Below are 20,043 nucleotides of genomic sequence, written 5' to 3' on the forward strand. Positions count from 1 at the left end.
TCCATAGATACCTACTGAAAGAAGGACTTTTAGTTAAAGGATCTAGTTCTCTAACTTAACAGTAGGAAACCAAAGAATCTTTAATTGGGGGGGGGGGTCACAATCAAGGATTCCAAGTTCCACGTTTGAGCTTCAACCATCGGCCTTCCCAGTGTTTGCCACCCCCCTCAAAGATGTAGTCATGGGACCTCTGCTGGCAACCTGAACCAGGAATGCTGGTCAGCAGATCCCCAACACTCTGAGCTATTTCCAGGACATTCGATAACCTGAATGTGAGGAGAATGTTCTGGATACTTAAGTGTTTTGGATGGTTCTTCCCCATGCAGGGAAGAATTCTGGGCAGTTAGTGCCTCTTCCTTGACAGCCCCAGGGTGCATACTAGTTCCCCTGTACGTACTGTTGCACAGGTCTTTCACTGACTTATTTGTACACTCCTCAATATCATCCATGTTCCTACCCTTCAACCACTGGGCTGGCATTCTCACATGCACAGAGGCATGCCGCCTAGGCCAACGAGCCCTACCGAGCTTCAAAATGCATAGCCCTCCATAGGAGTGAGATGCTCAGACTCCTCTTCCTCCAAAGCTCAAGCCAAGAGAGAAAACTTACTTCTGTTCTGTCTCCAGGAGAAAGAAACAAAACCCCGGCAAATCCCCGGGTAGAAATTTTCCTTTTACAGTTGTCATACCACCTGCAGGAACTATCACTCCACCCCTCCCAAATGCACAGACACTCATGTGCCCCTTGGTAAAGGTAGCTGCGTGACAAACAGGTAATGTCTGGAATAGCACTGGGCCCTGGATAAGGGGACTTAATACCTGCTTCTTCCCATTACAGTATAAATTCTTTGGAATAACAAATTACTTCTGGTATTTTCTTTGTCATTCCCCAGTGCCCACTCTGGTGCTGCCCTGTGCCTAGCAGGTGTTCAAGACATACCACTGACAACATATACTGAGTCCTAGCACTTGTAAATATGAAAATGCCCACATTCATTGTTACAGGTCAGGAGTTTCTTTGTTTTTCTAAAGATGTCTTGATTGTGTGTGTGTGTGTGTCTGTGTGAGAGACAGAAAGGGATGAAGGCAGAATGGACGATGCACAGGGATGACAACCCCTGACGCCGCAGTGAGCCAGGCTGGCACACGGGGACGTGTGGAGCTCCAGCCATTATACGCACGCATCTATTTTTGAAGGAAGGACCAACAACCTGGTTCAAGACCTCATGATTTCTGTTGCTTTATCCCCTGCCCCCAGCTCAGCTGCAGGGAACACAGGCTCCAGGGGCGTCTACTCTCAGTACAAGCGCACAGACATCAGAAAACACAACCCGTACCTTTGAAGAAGCTGCCAGAGCTTTTCCTTCCAAAGCATAAACTCCTTCACAAAGAGAGGCATCCGTTCTGGGCTTGCTGACATGTGAGTGGGGCTACCTGACACTAGTGCCAGAGAGGCCTGATCTCAAAAGATGCCCCGCGGCCCACTGAGGACAGGAGGCCCCACGTGGCAGAAAAAGGCGCCACAGCCAAAGAGATGGAGGGTCCAGACACGTCATGTCACCCTTGAGGTGACTATCCGGGCCTGCGAGAGGAGACACAAGCCCGGCCAGGCTCTGCACCATGATGGGGACGTGGGGTGCCAGGGGGGGCAGTGAGCGGCTCCTGTCTGCCACATATCCCCTGCAATGGAGAGCTCCACAGGGTCAGCAGCCAGTCTAGAAAGACGAACCCCTTCCTACGTGTTAGTGCTTCCAAATTGTTTGACTCTGCAAGAAAAGGTTATAAAAACATCACACTGCTTGCCCACAAGGCTGCAAAGTGATCAGAACAAGCTAGTTAGGTGACGTACCCTGACAATAACACGCGCGAGCTCTGACAGGACAGGGACCCATGTCAGGGTCCCAGTGCACCTGTTTCCCAGCTATGTCACTTGCTGAGTTTCTGGAACTTTACAAGCCCGGACTGGCCCATCTGTGAAGTGGGTCAAAACCAGTGCCTGCCTCAAAAGACACTAAGTGGCTTGCTGCATCAAACCTCTAGCCATACGCTAAGCTCTCAGAACCAACAGCATCACTGGTGCTGCTGAGCACTTCCTCCTGACACATGGGATTCACCTTCCACACAAGCACCAGAACACCCAGGATGATCCCGAGTGTGCACAGAAGTATGGGTACTGGGCTCACATGGCCACACCCAGGTTCTCACTTATTTATTTAATGTGCCTCTGCACAGAATTCCGAGAAGAATGATAACGGCCCTGGAGGGACCACCCAGCTTGTTCCACATGCCTCCCTAAATGTGTGATGTTCACGCTGGATTCTCACGGTGTCAGGAGGCACGAGGACCATCTGCTCCATGCGACAGATGAGGGAACAGGGCTGACAGAGCTAAGTGATGCACCCCATGGCAAAGCCATCATGTGGGAACCCACGATGTGAGCCCAGCCAGTCGGACGTCAGTCCACGTTCTTGCTCAACACTGCACGCTGCCTCCTGACCCACTTGGGGACCCCATCTCCTGGCCGTTTGTGGGTGTGGAGAAGGCTTGGAGTGGGGACCACAGTCAATGCACTGGTGGGTCCCGGGGAGCCCCAAAATGGAAGGGAACCACTTCCTTGGCACAGCCGACCAGACCCAGGCGCTCAGGGGTCAGATCACCCCTACGTTTAAAAGCCCCTGAAGTCTCCATGCTTCCCAGCACCATGCAGTGGATTTCCCCGGGACATCAAGAAAAATCAGACTGTGTGCTAAGAAAGATGGGAAACTGAAGGGGGAACCAGGTGACAGAGGCAAGGGGCAGAGTCCCTGGGGATGGGTCACTGACAACGGATGCCCCGTGACAGCATGACCCCTCCTTTCAAAGACCACATATGATTCCAGTAAGGTTGAAGAAACAGCAACATCTGATGCATCTGGATAATCTTCCGTGAATCCTTGCCTGGTACCCCGACCCTTCGTTCAACTTGGCCCCGTTTCTATCAAGTCTCGAAACGCAAAAATCCCTCAGTCGGCGCTGTGCCTCTTGGTTCTGAATCTCAGTTTTGGCATCTTTGCCCAGTTAGCAGTTCAAGGTCCCATGAGTGCTTCCACCAGATACTTTACAGGGAGAGCAGACATGCGAAGATTATTCAACACATACACGTGTATGCGCACATGTGTACACATGCACACACACATGCACGTACCCATACACGCGCGCATGCACACACACCAAAACCTCAGGGGAAAGACCACTGTGGCCTTTGTGGCAGCGGTCACCCATGGCCATAGCCCTCGCTGGCGGAGGACGGAGCTGCGCTCCAGCTCTGTGTTCCAACCTTAGCAACCAGCTACTAACACTAGGGTCTGTTTTATTTGCTCCCTTCAGATCCTCCAGACTCCACAGAAACAGCTCTCAAAGTTTCAAAATGAAGCTTACAGGAAGGTAACCGATCAAAAAACATTTAAACCAAACTTGTCAAGATCTTGAAACAGGCATCTCGGACTGATAGAATCGTAACCATGACACCGTCCACCCAATCTAGTTCTGGCTTTCTGAGCAGCGAGACACCCCCAGGCCCAGAGGAGCCTCTTTCCTCATGGCCCAGGCTCACCTCTACCTGCCTGCACTTCTTACATGGGGGACACCCCATCCCTGCAGGTGAGGGTCCCCAGATTTAACAGGCGAAAGTACTGGGTGCTCAGTTATGTTTGAATTGAGAATTTAACAAATGAGTTAAGTCCCATGCAATATTGAGAGCACGCTCAAATTAAGAAATGATTTGTCATTTATCTGAAACTCAGCTTTCACCAGGCATACTGTGTCTTACCTGCCACATGCACTGGAGGCCCAACCCCAGGGACCTGGGACGGGTGGGGGCCGGACTCACAAGGGCATGCCTGCTGCTGTCTCAGGGGCCCCCACTTGCCCTCCCCCCAGCACTGCTTTAGGACGCCCCCCCGGCCTCTTTTGGCCGTCAGCACTCCACACAACCCATGGCCCAGTGGCATCTTCCCTGCTGCATGCACACCCTTGAAAGAACGTCATGTGATTGTGTCTTGTTTCCAGGAAAAGCTCTGGGGGGCTCCTAACTGGAGCCTGCTTCTGTTTTCCTCTTCCCCCTTGTAGACCCTTCCTGCACACTGTGCTCAGAGGCCAACACGCAAAATGGTGTGTGTACTTTAGTCATAATTTCAAGACCCACATGAAACTGAGAGCTGAACCAGTATGCCCACCTTCGTCAGCAGGAGACCCCTCAGACCCGGGCCTGCTGCTGTCCCTGGATGCCCTGTTCCCTCACTACTGTGAACCACTGCTCAGGGTAATGACACACATTTGAGAAGAACAGGAAGAAAGGAGCCCTCGGCTCCAGGCTTCCCAGCGTGTGCCAGCCACGGCTCGAGCCAAGCCATAAAATGCACGGGAACAGGGAGAAGCATGGACAACAAAATAAAGCAAGGGAAAAATGAACGACGCCATAATACAGTCTGTTTTCATTTCGTGCAGAGAAAATTAATTTTTTAGGACATTTCACTTAACTTGGTAATATTTTACGGTTTAACCTCTGATGCCTGAAGCTCCTCTCTTTCATCCCCTTAAGCCTCAGAGCAGGGAAGCCTGTTTTACGACTAGCTGTAGGTCCTGCCTCTTGGGGGATGACCAGCCTCACGGCCCACCTCAGGGCCGTGTGCACTCAGGGAACGGGAGTTACGCTGACCAGGGTTCCCAGCTCGTCACCTCCCGCAGGAGCACCCGCTGTAACTGAGTCGCCCTCCTGAAGAGTGGACGCATTACCTTCCAGAGCAAGGCACAGGGGTGGGCTGGTCGACCAGATGAGGCTGTGTAGGCACTCGAGGTGCTCGGCCCCCTCCAACTTGTACCCAGGGAAGCAGTGGTAGGAGATGACCGTCCCCACGGGGAAGGAGGTCTGCAACTCGGAGATGTTCGCGTAGCCATTGGAAGAGGCGAGAGGTCTCAGGCAGCCTGTGGCAAGGAAAAGAGGAGGGACAGTCGCACTTGGTCCCCTCTGCACCAAAGAGACCCGCAAAACCCTGGCCTCCTGCCCGCCTCAAAGGGCTCTTCAGCTAGACGCCCGTACCCACTTTCCTGTTCGATTCATGTTGCAAAATTTGGCGTCACGCTTGCAAACCACACAGAGAGGCCCAGGGGAACAGGGAGGCATCTGGGATCAGGGAGCCCCAGACACATCTCAGAATCACCCGGGAACCTTTAAGCAACACCATCTTGGCTGCGAGCCCTAGGTCTATGCACGGCCAGGGCACCCCGACTTTTTAAAATCTCCCCAGGTGATGCCAACATGCTCTTGGGGGTGAGAAGCACTGAGGTGCTGTGCAGCAAACATACACCCCAACTGTTTCAATGATGGGGACACCTGGAGGGTCTGAGGAGGTGGCAGCACAAACCCCCTTCCCCTGCTTGGACTGTGAGGCAGGGGCCTGCCGACCCCGTGTGATGTCACGTGAAGATCGATTTGCATTTTAGGTGCACTTGACATGGTTCTCAGCCTTGAGAACTACCCAGAAAGAGGGTGTCTCAGAACACACCCCTCTGGGCCCTCCCGCAGGGCTCCTGGTCTGGGTCTGTGCGGAGCCCGAGGACATGCACGGCAGGCGAGGGGCTGGGCGCCACAAGCTCCCACAGCACACCCAGAATTCTCCATGCTGCCTGTGTCCCCACACTTCTGCTTCTGCCAAACGGAAGCTGCTTTTCCGTGTCGAAACCCAAGCTGCCTGGGGAACATTCCCAGTGGCACAGATTCCCGTTCTGTGTGGCCCCTGCTGCGATCCTGGCATTTCCTGTCAGTGTCAGTGGTCTCACTAGAGGAAATAATGACTCTGCAGAACTGGGGCTCTTCCCGTGGAGAACTAATTGTGTGTGAAGTAAATAACGTATAATGGAAATCCCGACTCTCCCTTCCAGTCGCCTAGCACAGATCACAGCATGCCCACGGCAGCAGATGTCTGAGCTCTGCTCCCGAGCTGGCTTGCTTTGACATTCTGAGCCTCGAACGGCTTCATGCTCTGCCGACTGCCCTGGTCAGTGAGCTGGTACGTGGGATCTATGTTTTGGCATGAGACCAGGAGGAGGCCAGGGCAGCCCTGGCATGTAGAACTTAGGGAGATGCTCCCTTTGGGGCCGACAGTGTCCCATGCCACAGAGATCCACGGACCTACCACCACCCAGACCACATCTGAGACACGTGGCCACATCCGTTCTCCTTTCAGCCTGGAAGGATTTACCATTTGAGCTGAACATGGACTGTGTTCACAGGAAAAGTGAAATTCAGGGAGCAGGGGGAGGTTGGGACTCAGGAATAAACAGAATCCGTAACTGAGAAAAACAAGCATGTCAACATGAACAATTGACCGTATCAGAGTCCCTAAGTGCCGTTCAAATGAGCTGGCACAAGGGACAGTGCCCGTGGCTCCTCCCAAGAAGGAGTGTCGTTCCTGGCCGCCCCACGGAGAAGCTGGAGTCCCCTGAATAAAAAACGGACAGACCCACAGTGAACAGCAGGCGTCTGGACACTACTCTCCAAAACACAAAGTTCCCAAGGAAAACATGGCCTTGGAACATGCCCACCTGCTCGCCTGCCCCAAAAGAAGCCAGAAGGGGTTGTAATTCCAGTAGTAAACCAGGGAAAGAGACATATGCTCCTTAGCTGGGGACAGCCCATCCCAAGCGTGGCAGCAGACACCAGGCTTTGACACAATAGCTTGGTGCAATCTCTATTTGCACTTCCAGGCAATGGTGAGCTGGCTTGTCAGGCTCTCTCCCCCAGATCTGGATGTACAAAAAAAAGCCACAGGACTAGATGTCATGCTTAGGGCGAGTCATGCTCCCTCTGTGGCTCCAAGGTGTCAGGCCGTCTAAGGCCGCCAGACCCCTCACGCCCATGCCGATCCAGGCAGTCACTGCTCGGGCGGCCAGGCCCCCGCTCAGGCAACCAGACCCCCACCTGCCTCTGCATGGAGATGAGGTCAGGGTGCAGACCAGGGGACACACCCCGAGGGAGAGTGGTGTGGGTGATGGTGCTATCCAAGGAAGGGCACCTTCCAAGAGCAACCAGCCGGCTCTGGGCGACGCTCTGAGATGCGAGCGCAGGGTGGTGGATGGAGGGGCCTGGCGAGCGAGCAGGAGGCCACACCTGAGCCCCTGATGAGGACGCCACCCTCAGGCATTTCTTAAGAAATAATAGGGACCAAAAGAACTAAAGAACTAAAGAGGTGCGTGGTATTTGCAAGACTTAAGAGGAAGAAGCCTCTAGAAAGGGCAGGAGAACAGGGGGCAGGGGGGGATACAGGATTCATGAAGGCAGAGGGGGCTGGCATCTGAGGGAGCATTCTTGGCCCGGGAAAGGAAAGGGACCAGTGGTTGGTAACGTTCACGTGAACATTCAGCCCAACCTCAGATCACGCGACAACTCTCCACAGCCTCCCCAGAAGTGCCCCCAGAGCACATGTGTCCCTGGAAATGTCATCTGTGCAGGCCACGTGGCACGGGGAGTTTCAGCAGAGAAGCGCACAAGGGGGTGGCCTGGCCGCCCTTGGTCCTCCCGATCCAGAGCCTTTGTTTCTGCAAAGGGCCCTGACTCTTAAGCCCTCACAGAAGGAAATAATTCATTTCCGACCCCAGGGCACTCAGAGTAATATCAGAGCCTGCCAGCCATGACCTCGAGCCCAGCACTAGCATTCGTCTCAACTGGAACATGCCAAGGCTCCAGTGCAAACAAGCCTGCTCCCCGAAGAATGAATTATGCACTGGCTTTCAAGCCACACGTCAAAAAAATAAAAACAGAATTAATGTGCACACGAGGACTTATTTTCACAAATAGGGTCCTCCATGTTGGCCCAGGCAAATATTAAAAAGGCAAGAGGATTCATATTTACTGTGTAGTTTGGATAAAATCTGAATTTGATTATTTTTCTGCTCCTCATGCATTATAAAAACGGATAACGTTAAGAAAAGTAGCCTCTGTAAAGATTCGCCTTTAATCTACCCTCACCACCACTGAAATAAGTATAAACGTTCTGCTGTTTTCATTAAAAATGCCATAGTTCATCATCATGCTCGCAGCCCGGTTACAAAACGCCTATTTCTTAAAAGACTTTTGGTTCTCAGTATGAAGGAGAAGCCAACATGCTCAAGAACAAAGGCTCTTCTGGTCTGGGCTCTCACAGCGGGCACGTGGGGCTGGTGGGGACTGCAGGGAGAGTGTGGGGACGCCAAGGCCAGAGCCAGCGGGCCCTGCTTCCCTCCACGTCCCAGTGGAGAGACATGCACATGCTCCCAGCCTGCGCCCCTACCTTGACAGAGCGGCAGGTTGTCCCATGTCCCGTCATCACGGCACAGAGAAACCATGTTGTACAGATCAGGGTAGCGGATCTTGAATCCCTCGTGACAGGTGACGATCAGCTTGTCTCCATGTCTGTATGTCCTGTTATGAATCTCAGCATCGTCGATTTGAGGGATACGGCAATCTGCAAAGGTGTAAAAAGGACATGTTATTTTTTTAAATTTCAGCCTGTTGTGCTTCCCAGCTTGGCTCAAAGCTCTTATTTTCAGACCCAGCCTCAGGCTTCCCTGTGATAAAAGGCCCTTGCATACTGACTGCTAGGCCCGGGTCTGGAGGGGACAGAGGACAAGATGTCCCAATCCAGCCATGAAAGGAGCTTCACCTCCAGCCTGGAACCCTTCACACCTCACAGTGGAGCCTCAGGCGATTTTGGAAATAAGAGAGGAAGGACAAGAGCTGGGGGCTCACAATGACCCATTACGGGTCCCACCCAGCCCACCACCTCTGCCTTGGCGCAGAAGAAAAGCCTTGCAGAAAAAAGAAGAAAGAAAAAAGGCCTTGCACAACAGTGGGGGACAAGCTGGGGCCCCACCTGCTGGTGCCGGCCTTCGACCTGATCCGCTCCACGTGGGTAATGACATGGCAGAACATGCAACCGCCGACACCACAGAGGCCCCCACAGGTAGGTGACCTGCCTCCTGGAAGCAGGCTGGAGCAGAATACAGACTCGGAAGGGAGGCAGCCAGCCCAGTGTCGGGGGCGCAGGAACAGGGAGTCCACATAGAAGATGATTAAGAGATAAAATAAAGTGGATAAATTACAACCCCCCACTTCGAACATGGTCTCCTCCCAATTCAGTGTGTGTCCCCGCATAACCTTGTGCCGCCAGACCGAAGGGGTACAGAGGGGTTGTGCTCCAAGCTTCGCAAGTTTCAAAAATGAAGCAAAATCCAAGAACAGCGTTTTGACAATCACAGAAACTTTCTCTAAGAGTTTCTCAATGCTCTATGACTGGGTTTTCTCAGCCACTCCCGAAAGCCTTCTGGATCAACCATATGGTTGGAATGGTCTCAGTGGGAGACTTGACCATGAACTGTTGGCTCTGAGGCCTGAGCCCGGGAGTCCTGAAGCTGCGGAGGGAAGAGACACCAGCAGCCCACGGCAGGGAACACAGGTGGCTTTAAAAAGCACATCCCGGGAGTTTTGATGTGGGGTTGGGGCTGGGTTTACAGGGACCAATGAAGAATCTGACAACAGACTCTAGAAAACAGAATGTCAGCAATGGGGCAGGCTGGGGCTGAAGGGAGAGCACAGGAATACAGCCATCTGCTGCCTTCCCAGGGTCATTCAAAGTCAAGGCTTGGGTGCGGCATCTGCTTTTATCTCCACATTAGCTAGAGAGCAGGGACTACGCCCCTGCATTCTCCCACATGCCCGCAGCACTCCGGGACTCCGCACATGGCTGGTAAAGAAGAAATGTCGAGGAAGTGGGGCTGTGGAGCCCCAGGACAACCCCTGTCATCCCTCTGTCTGCAAATTTCAGCAGGAAGCATCCTTGATGGAAAACTGTTCTGGTTCTAGTTCGACCTCTCATTTTTGAGCTTCAAACTGTGGAAAGGGGTTTCCAACCTCTCACGTTTAACCAATAATTTTTCTACCAGAATAGACAAATTCCCCCAAAGTCAATGCCAGAATGATCCCAACTGGAGTCACAAGGCAAGTGACAACTTGGCACACCACTGCTGCCTTTTTTTTAATTTTAATTTTTAAATTTTTTAATAAACATATAATGTGTTTTTATCCCCAGAGGTACAGGTCTGTGACTCGCCAGGTTTACACATTTCATAGCACTCATCATAGCACACACCCTCCCCAATGACCATATCCCCACCACCCTCTCCCGTCCCCACTCCCCCCAGCAACCCTCAGTCTGTTTCTTGAGATTGAGTCTTATATGGTTTGTCTCCCTCCCGATCCCATCTTCTTTCATTTTTTTCTTTTCCTATCTCCCAAACCCCCCATGTTGCATCTCCACTTCCTCATATCAGGGAGATCATATGATAGTTGTCTTTCTCCGACTGACTCACTTCGCTAAGCATAATACCCTCTAGTTCCATCCACGTCGTGGCAAATGGCAAGATTTCATTTCTTTTGACGGCTGCATAGTATTCCATTGTGTATATATACCACATCTTCTTTATCCATTCATCTGTTGATGGACATCTAGGTTCTCTCCATAGTTTGGCTATTGTCGACATTGCTGCTATAAACATTCGGGTGCACGGGCCCCTTCGGAGCACCACGTTTGTACCACTGCTGCCTTCTTAATGGAAATGGGGAATCACGTTTCTCAGTAGTGCTAATGCAGGCATTACTCACAGCAAATAAAAACACCTTTATCCAGGCGCCCCTCTGTAAAACCCCAGCTGCCAACTGACCCCATGGTGCTGATTTATGCGACAAAGCCACTGTTCCCCTGACTGGCTTCCGACTTCTCCGGGAGCTGACCCAGGTCCTTAGCAGGCAGCCAGCATCAGGGAGTAAAGCCAATGGACAGAAGGGACCCTGGGGCCCGTGGGCGCGTGGCCGCTGGCTGAGCAGAGGCAGCACTCACACGGAGTGCTCTGAACTCCTGACCAGACGCCTGTGTCCAGAGCCAGGAGCTGGGGGCTGCCACGGGGCACATGGCCCAAGGATCCCAGGGCGCTACGGCCTCCCAAGTTCTGCTCATGATGGAGTCACCATGGGGACTGGCTGCTACGGGACAGAGGCATGCACCCACCAGGGAGCTGGGAAAAGGCACCAGAGCTATGGCCAGGAGGCTAGGAGGGCTGTGGCCCAGATAAAGGACAGAACCAAACAGACCAGCTGTAGCTTCACAGAAGTCGGCCCCCCAGAGCTGAGCTAAGATCCTACCCTTGGCATCTGGCATCTGGCACCTGACCCCCCACCAGAGGAGGGGAGATTGAAGATGAGTCTGGCCCAGCCAGCCATCCTTAGCCGGACGTGACTATGCATTTCATGTCTATGGAAACAGATAAGCCAGGATCTTTAGTGCCCCAAAATGAATACATATAATCTTCATCAGTTCTGAAGTTTCAAACAGAAATAAGAGAAATTTTCTACAGTATGAGTGCATCCTGTCAGCCGAAAGAATGTTTAAAAGCCGCTCCAAAAATGCTGTTACCAAGGATGACAGATAAAGCTCCATCGGTATCTGACTCTGGCAGGAGTGGGGATGTGATCAAACCCTACATAGACTGACACAAACGGGCACTTTGGGGATGCAACTGAGAGGTTGCAAAGCTTCCACTTCGAGACATCCTCTCTCCCCAGACCACCCCATCACTGCATCTGAGTCCTGCTCGTGTAATAGGGGATTTAATATAAAGAAATCAAAGAGGGGATATTAAGGTGATATTACACAGTTATACCTAAGAACAAATTAATAGATAACATTAGTTAGCACAGAGCAGGGTCCTAGGGAGCAGAAAAGGCAAAGTTCTAAGAATACATATCACGACCAATATTTACTGTCCTTTTAAAATGTCGGTTATATGTGAACATGAATCTGATTCCTTCAAGTGCCAACTTCTGACACCCATTCTCCCTAAAAAGTGTTTCCAGGAACGTGACTAAGTAATCCACCCTGGAGACACAGCATTCATATCCACACAGGAAAGGTGCTGGAAGTCTCGCTGTAAAGAATGTTGTTGGATTTTGTTTACACCTGCATTTATAATGCTCGGTATTCATCCATCCAACCATCTATCCATCCATTGGTGACTCGCTGAGCACCCAGCCACAGGTGCTGGGCACGGAGAGTTAGGAATCGTACCCTTGCCGCATGGAGAAGGCCGCTAACAAGTTAGCAAATCCTCGAGCTAGAGACTAACTCGCATGAGGAGGAACAGGTGCTGAGGTCACAGGGACCTACCAGGGGCCCCTGGAATCCAGGTGCATGGGACAGGCACCCTGAGGAGATGACATTTATGATGCAGGGCCACATGGCAAGGTGGCCTCATCGCGCGGGTCTGGGAGAAGGCAGCTTCAGGGGGAGGGAGAGCAGGTGCAAAAGCCAGGAGAACATGAGTGTCCTTAAAAACACACAGGAGGGGGACACCTGGCTGGCTCAGTCGGTGAAACCTGCCTCCGGCCCAAGTCATGATCTCAGGGTCCTGGGATCAAGTCCTGCATCGGGCTCCTGGCTCAGCACAGTGTCTGATTCTCCCTCTGCTCCCCTCCCTCTGCTCCTGCGCGCTCTCTCTCTGACATATAAATAATAAATACAATCTTTAAAGCACACACACACAGGAAGGTCCAAGTGTCTGAGATACAGAGAGCAAGGGGAGATGAAGGCCTTATAAGTTGGGGCATACTTCATTAGGTAGTTAGGACAGGGCTGGAAAGAGATTGTCTTTTAGATAAGCTATCTGTTTCCCAGGATGATAAAACAATAGAAGGCCTTTGTCTCCGCGCAATATTCTTGGAGCCTGCGTGTTCTGATCATCCTGATATGTTCCTGAGCCTGTCTGGGTTTTAAATGCTGAGTATCTTGGTCCAAAGGACTTATCAGGGAAGTCGATCTACAAAACCAAATAAACTTTTCATTACTAAAACCTTATGGAAACCACAGCCTGCATGGGCTGCGCATAGCAGAAAATATTCATTTATTTCTAAAATCCTTTTTAAAATTTGTTTTGATTTTCAAGAGAAAGCTTGTGTAACCTGCAAGACTGCAAAGTTAAAGAGGAAAAACCACATGCGTATCTCAATAAATATAGAGAAGCGTTCTGTATCATGTGACACAGACTCCTAACTGCAACACAGGGAGCCACCTTCCCTACACAGCATCTACCCCAGTCCCACAGCACCCGTTCTCAATGGTGACACTGACCATTGTTAATTGAAGTATAGTTGACCAACCACGTCCTCTTGCTTTTAGGCGTAACCACAGTGATTCCGTATTTCAGAACTTCCGACAGTGCCGCCAGGGGTGTCCCCGTCTGTCCCCACACACCATGGTCACAGTACCACAGACAGTACTCCCGGGCGCATGTTCCCTCCTGCGACCCACCTCACAGCTGGAGCTCTCTCAGCCCCGCTCACCCACCCCTCCCACAGCCATGTTCATTCCAGTGCTTCTCTTACTTGTTCATTTGTTTTGTTGTTGAGATTCCAGCTGTCACACACACCTGTCCTTCTCTGTGTGATTTAGTTCACCTTAGTTCTTTGTTTTCATTTTGACTCTTTTAGAAAAAGACCTCAAAAATGAAAGCAGAGACCACGCATGCTCTCAGCTTGGGGAAGCCTTCACCTGTGCTCAGTGATGGTTGAGTTCAGTGCTTTGAAGACTTCCATAAACACGGGCTATGCTAAGCCTGAGAAACAGTGAGCTGTCAGGGTCAGGAAAGCTCCGTCCACACCCACGGTCAGGGGTGGTGGGCAGAGAGACGGAGCCCTTGCCTACACCGGCACTGCCTCCCCTGCATCAGCCCAGCCTGCCACGGAGACAGTCAGCCCCCTGCCTGCTGCCAGGTAACCTCCTAGAAGTGTTCTAAACTCACAAGCACCCACGCAGCATGAACCACACAGAGCAGACACCGCCACGCTTGCCAGAGGTAGACAGATACCTCGCAGTGACAAGGGACCATAGGGTAACTGCTGGAAACAAATCCCCACTGTGCCACCCTGTCTCCCTATCGAACCCCGCCTGGAACAGATGCGACGGTGACTGAGCGGATCTTCCGAGTACCACATGTCCCTGCCTCCACAGGCAGGTCTGAGCAGCACGTACTCTGCTTTCTTAGGCACCGGGGCTGGAAGTGCGCGGCTGGCTAGGGACGCAGCAGTGAGCACCCCTCGAGTGACCTGAGCTGCTCTCCTGCCTCGACAGAAACCAGGACCTGGGTTGTCATCGCAGTAGAGGAGGGACACGGTGACTTGTGACACCGAGCCTCCTTTACCCCCGGCCTGGCCACAATGCTCTCCTGCCAGCATGTGGGGTAGGCCCCTGGGCTGGCGCGGCTGGTCCCCACAGCCCCACGAGCAGCCTCCATGGATGGGGTGGGCACTTTACCTTCTTGTGCACAGAAGGGCTTATCGCTGGGGATCCAGCTGAGGGTTCCATTGAGATGTCTCACACACAGCCTCTTTGTAGGGCCCTTGAGCGTGAACCCGTCTTGGCAGTGAAACTGGGTGACAGACCTTTCAAGGAAAAGCCCTCCACCGGGTGTCCTGAAGCCGTTCTCGGGGACGCCTGGGTCAGCACACACCGGAAGGTCATCGAACCCTACATTGACAGAGAGAAGAAAAGGAGCCTCTGAATATGCGCTTCCGAGGCTGGGGGCCTTCCTGCATCTGTGACGGACACTGTCACACACCGTGAGCACCTAGCCACTCCAGTCGGCCCAGAACGTCTGCATTCTGCTGTGTGCCACACTGGCTTCTTGCTTAGAACAGCGCCCGTTAGCGTCCTCTGGCCCACGGGCTGACTACAGCCCTTCACGGAGGCTCGGGAAGGGGCAGGGGAGAAGGAAGCCACACAGGGAACCACACTGTGCAAGACGCTGCAGTGGGGGTGAGGCGGGAGGGTCGGGGAGGAGGTGCGGAGTCTGAGCCACCCAGCAGGACAGACGACATTTCAGGGACATTTCAGGGACAGAACCGAGGATGTAGGACTGGCAGGGTTGGCTGTCTCACAGGACAGGCCTGAGCCACCAACACCGTCTCCTCCCTGCCCCTCACCCCAGCCCCACCCGCCAGGCCTCATCCAGACTTCCCGAGGATCTGGGTACCTTCCTAACCTCCCAGCCACCCTTTCTGTGCTCCAACAAGAGCTCAACCGCCACCAGTGCTGAGCTGGGAGCCCTCCAAGGACGAGTCACCTCTTCATCTTTGTGACCCTCAGAATCTGCCGTTGCCCCACGTCACCCCCACGCATGTCCCAGCGAGGAGTGAAGGCCCACGGACTCCCACAGACTCTACCATCACCCCACGTAGGGGAAGGGGTGACCTTCGAAAGCCAGGCTATGTGGAAGCAGTGTGGATCCACGGAGCAAGATGGGCATCCTGAGGGTCCACAAGATGACCCAAGGAGGGGCAGGGATCAACACTGGTGGGGGTGGAGAGCAGGAACATGCTGGCTTCGTGTCTTCAGTTTGCAGCAGAGTGTAGGGTGCCCCCTCCGTGGGGGCTGGTCAACGTCAGCCCTCAGAGTCTGACAGCCTCAGGTAGCCCCAGGGGGCTGGGATACATGCAGAGAGCAGGGGAGGGCTGAGGCCCCCAGGGAGCCAGCCAGAGGGAGGACGGGCCTGCGGGGACCAGAGGAGTGCGGATGGTAGAGCTCAATCCAGGAAAAGGGATGGCTCTGCCAGGCCGGGCACAGCCCTTCTAGCAGGAGCCCCGGGGTACAACGCAGGGGGAGCTGGAGATGGACCCTGACCCTGACCGCCGCATGTGGGCCCAGGGCTGGGACTTGATGCAGGCAGCAGAGATGTGGAGGAGTGGAGACTATTGTGCTGTTTTGGTTGTTTCAGGTGCAGTGGACACAAGCTGTGACATTAGTGTCAGGCACACAACACAGTGATGCAACAAGTGTGTGCGTTACGCTGCGGTCACATGAGCGTGGCTGCCATCTATCACCACACTTCACTGTGACAACAGCACTGACTGTGTTCCCGTGCTCTGCTGTTCCCTCCTGGGACTTATTCATCCCATTCCTGGAAACTGGACTTCCCTCTCCCCATCGTCCATCCCTCTCTTCCCTCCCCTCTGCAACCACCAGTCTGTTCTCTGTACTCAGGGCTCTGCTTCTCCTCTTGTTTTGCGTTTGAGATACCACAAAATCATAAAGTATTTCTTCTCTGATTGACTATGTCACTTAACATAATTCCCCCTTAGCTCCATCCATGTCCTTGCAAATGACAAGATTTCATTCCAGAATTGATGGCTGAGTAATATTCTGCTGTGTGTATACCACACCTTCATTATCCATTCATCCATCAGTGGACACTTGCCTTGCTTCCATACCCCGGCTACTGTAGATAATGTTGCCATGAACATCAGGGTGCATGTTATCTTTTTGAATTAGTGTTGTCATTTGCTTTAGGTAATACCTAGTAGCACAATTGCTGGATCATCAGATAGCTCTATTTTTAACATCTTGAGGAACCTCCATACTGTTTTCCAGAGTACCTACACCAGCTTGCATTCCCACCAACAATGCAGGAGGGCTCCCCTTTCTCTGCATCCTTGTCAACATCTGTCGTTTCCTGACTTGTTAATTTTAGCCATTCTGACTGGTGTGAGGTATTATCTCACTGTGGTTTTGATTTGTATTTCCCTGATGCTGAGCAATGTTGAAAATTTTTTCATGTGTGTGTTGACCATTTGGATGTCTTCTTTGGAGAAATGTCTGTTCATGTTTTCCGCCCATTTCTTGACTGTATTATTTATTTTTTAGGTGTTGTGTGAGTTCTTCGTATACTTTGGATATTAACCCCAGAGACTGAGACTTGAACAAAGGCACGACTGGGAGCAGACTGGTATCTCAGCCCCTTCACACCCAGGCAGAGGACAGACTTGCACAGAGCCCTCAGGAGGCAGAAAGACCATCAGAAATGCCTCCCGGACCCCAGCTGCACCAGGATCTGGAAGATGGTTTGTGAAAGGCAGATCCACAGACCAGGCACTCTCTGGGTGGGTGGGGGAAGGGCTGTCCTCCTGGAAAGCTCTCCAAACAGCTCTGAGCAGCCAGTCCGGCTCCTGAGAGGGCCAGCAGTTGAGGTATGCGGAGTCTCAAGGCTGCGGGAGATACTAAGGACCCAGATGCATGAATTCAGGGACCAAAGGGACAGCAGCTGGGGGGTAGGGGAATGGGTTAAGAGAGGCGTCAAGGACACAGCTGCCAGGTTTGGGTGCTGAGCCTGCACACAGAGAGAGGGGACGTGGTAAAGACCGGCCTGGGGACCAGTCCCAGTGTAGCAGGTGGATACAATGAGTCTGAGTCCTCAGGACACCGAGGCCAGGTGGGGGAGACCAGCTGGAGAGCCAAGTTGAAGCCATGATGTCCTGAGCTGCATGTATGCACAAAGGTGGCAGCTGAAGGCACAGCTGGACAGTCTCCTGGGAACAAAAACAGGGAGAGGACGACACATGCCTCAGACACAGGCAGGCACCAAGGGCATGAGAACACAAGATGGCCTGAGCAAGGCTGCAGAGACAAGGGGAGATGTCTCAGCCCCCAGGCAGGCAGCTGGGCAAAGGCGCAATAAGCAGCCGCTGGCTGCAGAGGGAGGAGCCAGGGCAGCGACAGGGCTGGATGGGTCTGGGGGAGCCTGCCTCCCCATGTGTCAGGGGGAGGCTGCAGCGAATGTGCACTGCCCATTCATAGTGCTGCATGGGGACAGAAGATCACAGGGCACAAGCCAACCCTGCATTAGGGTCAAGGGAGGGGCTTTCCTGTTACCGTATTAAAATTTGAGAGTGAAAGAGATCTGAACCCATGTCCATACAGCAGGGAGAAAGAAAGACTGCAAATGAGGAGCAGATGGGGAAGCAGGTGTGTGGGTGGAGAGGGGACCCAGCCCTATAGGAGGGCCTTGACTTCCACTAAGGCAAGAAAGGGTTTTTCAGAACCCCCACTGAGGAAAGGATGGTCCCCATGGTGTATCCACCCTCTGCGACTAGCTCATGAGTACCTCCCCAGGAGCCATCCCTCCCTCTGCAAAGTATGACCAGGAGCCTCTCTTCCCATCAAGGCACCTGTGCCCAGCTCTCCTAGAGCACCCTTCACACTGGCAGTGTTGTGCTCTGCCTCACAGCCTCTGCCACTGGGCTGTGAACTCCTGGGGTTGGAGAACCATGTCTTATCCTTCACTTCCAGCATGCCACAGGTGCTGCTAATGAAGGACAGAGAGAGGGAGGGTGAGATGGAAGGAGGGAAGGATAGAGGGAGGGAGGGAGGATGAATGGATGAATGGGTGAATGGATGGTTGGAGGATGGTGGATGAGGGAATGATGGAGGATGGATGTCTGGGTGGGTGGGTGGATGGAAGGATGGTAGATGGATGGATAGATGGATGGGTGGATGAATGGACGGAGGATGTTGGATAAGGGGATGATGGAGGATGGATGGACAGGTGGATGGAAGGGTAGATGGGGGGATAGATGGATGGAGGATGGTGGACGAGGGGACAATGGAGAATGGATGGACGTGTAGGTGGATGGATGGGTGGGTGGGTGGATGGGGGAATGAGGGGATGGATGGATGGATGGATGGATGGGGGATGGGTGGATGGATGGATGGATGGATGGAGGATGGTAGATGGATGAGTAGGGTGGGTGAGTAGACAGATAGATGGTGGATGGGGGGATGATAGAGGATGGATGGATGGGTGGGTAGGTAGGTGGGTGAATGGATGGATGGATGGACAGATCAATGATGGATGGGGGTGAAAGAATGGGTAGGTGGGTAGATGGATGGATGGGGGATAGATGGATGAATGGTGGATAGATGGATGGTAGATGGGTGGATGGTGGATGGATGGTGGGTGGGTAGATGGGTAGATGGATGATGGGTGGGTGGATGGATGGTAGATGGATGGATGGATGAATTCCACAGATGAGGGAGGCACTAAGTGTTCTCCCCCAGCACAGACAGGCTTTCTCCTACACCTTCTTACCCCCTCCCTTCTTCCACCCTGAGTGGACTGAATTCCTTAATTTTTTTACAACCTTTTTCCCATCCATACCTGCACACAACGCCCCCTCCTCCACCCTCTGCAACATAGGGCCAGAGGTGGGTCTGGGTTGGGACTGGACTGAGCCATGTGTTTCTCTCTCAAACACACACTCTTTGGGCAGTCACACCCACTAACAAATGAGCCACAGTGATCACCAATCACAGGCACAAACCCTCAGCTTGTCACACCCCCTGCCCCAGGCAGAGAGCCATTCTCCCTGAGAGGAGAGATAACCCAGGTGAGTGCTGAGCCTCTGTGAGTGCCAGCCCTGGATCCATCAGAATGACTCCTGTTCTTACAATAAATGGGAAAACTATGCTGTGAGGACAGAGGAATTTCCTCAGGGACCCAGCTCTGTGCTCTCCTTACTTATTCCTTCCCTGCCCCCATCCCCTGCCTATGAGGGACCACAGTTAGCTTCTGCATCTCTGCATCCAGACAGTCCGAGACTCAAGATGCCACTGGCCAGGCCCAGCCGCAGACAGGAGTGAAGAGACAGAAAGTGGGATGGTGTAAGAAGAGCACATGGTTCACTCTGGACACCTCATCCCATCAAGCAAGACCACCATCTTCCATATCTTGCCATAGCTCCAAATACCACTCTTCAAAGTACCCTGGACGGTCAGTCCCCAGGCCCAGCCACATCTCCACAGGCTGTTCTGGCATTTCCTGTAACATGGGGATCCATCCACCAGACACACACCCGTGCGGGGGTAGTTGGCCTGCTCGGAGGGTCTGGCTCTCGGAACCTGCCCTCGTGGGCTCCAAATTCTGCTTTACAATCCAGCAGCCACAGCTTAGGAAGGAGAACAGAGTTCACAGGATGATTTCCAATGTTTCTTTTGGGGCACATGGAAGGAATAGGGAAGATCCCATTTTAGTAAGTCCTGGAGAGAGTATCCCCTAACAGTTCCTCCTAAATTCAATCCAGAACACAACACGTATATACAAGAGACATTTCACATGTCAACTTGACTGGGCCCTGGGGCACCCAGACATTTGG

At 52.8% G+C, this 20,043-nt stretch overlaps 1 protein-coding gene across 1 annotated transcript in view; it reads right to left on the reverse strand.

Moving 5' to 3' along the window:
- The window catches only part of SUSD4 (sushi domain containing 4), a gene marked incomplete at both ends in the record, with an annotated part of 129,638 nt that overhangs the window by 24,843 nt on the left and 84,752 nt on the right, over positions 1-20,043 (reverse strand). Inside the window, 3 exons of the mRNA XM_080825171.1 lie at positions 4,773-4,961; positions 8,306-8,479; positions 14,375-14,587. Of these exons, the coding sequence (XP_080681297.1) occupies positions 4,773-4,961; positions 8,306-8,479; positions 14,375-14,587 (576 nt within the window). The remainder of the gene's footprint in view (positions 1-4,772; positions 4,962-8,305; positions 8,480-14,374; positions 14,588-20,043) is intronic.

This window comes from Martes martes, assembly GCF_963455335.1.
Source record: "Martes martes genome assembly, chromosome: 15".
Taxonomy (NCBI): Eukaryota; Metazoa; Chordata; class Mammalia; order Carnivora; family Mustelidae; genus Martes; species Martes martes.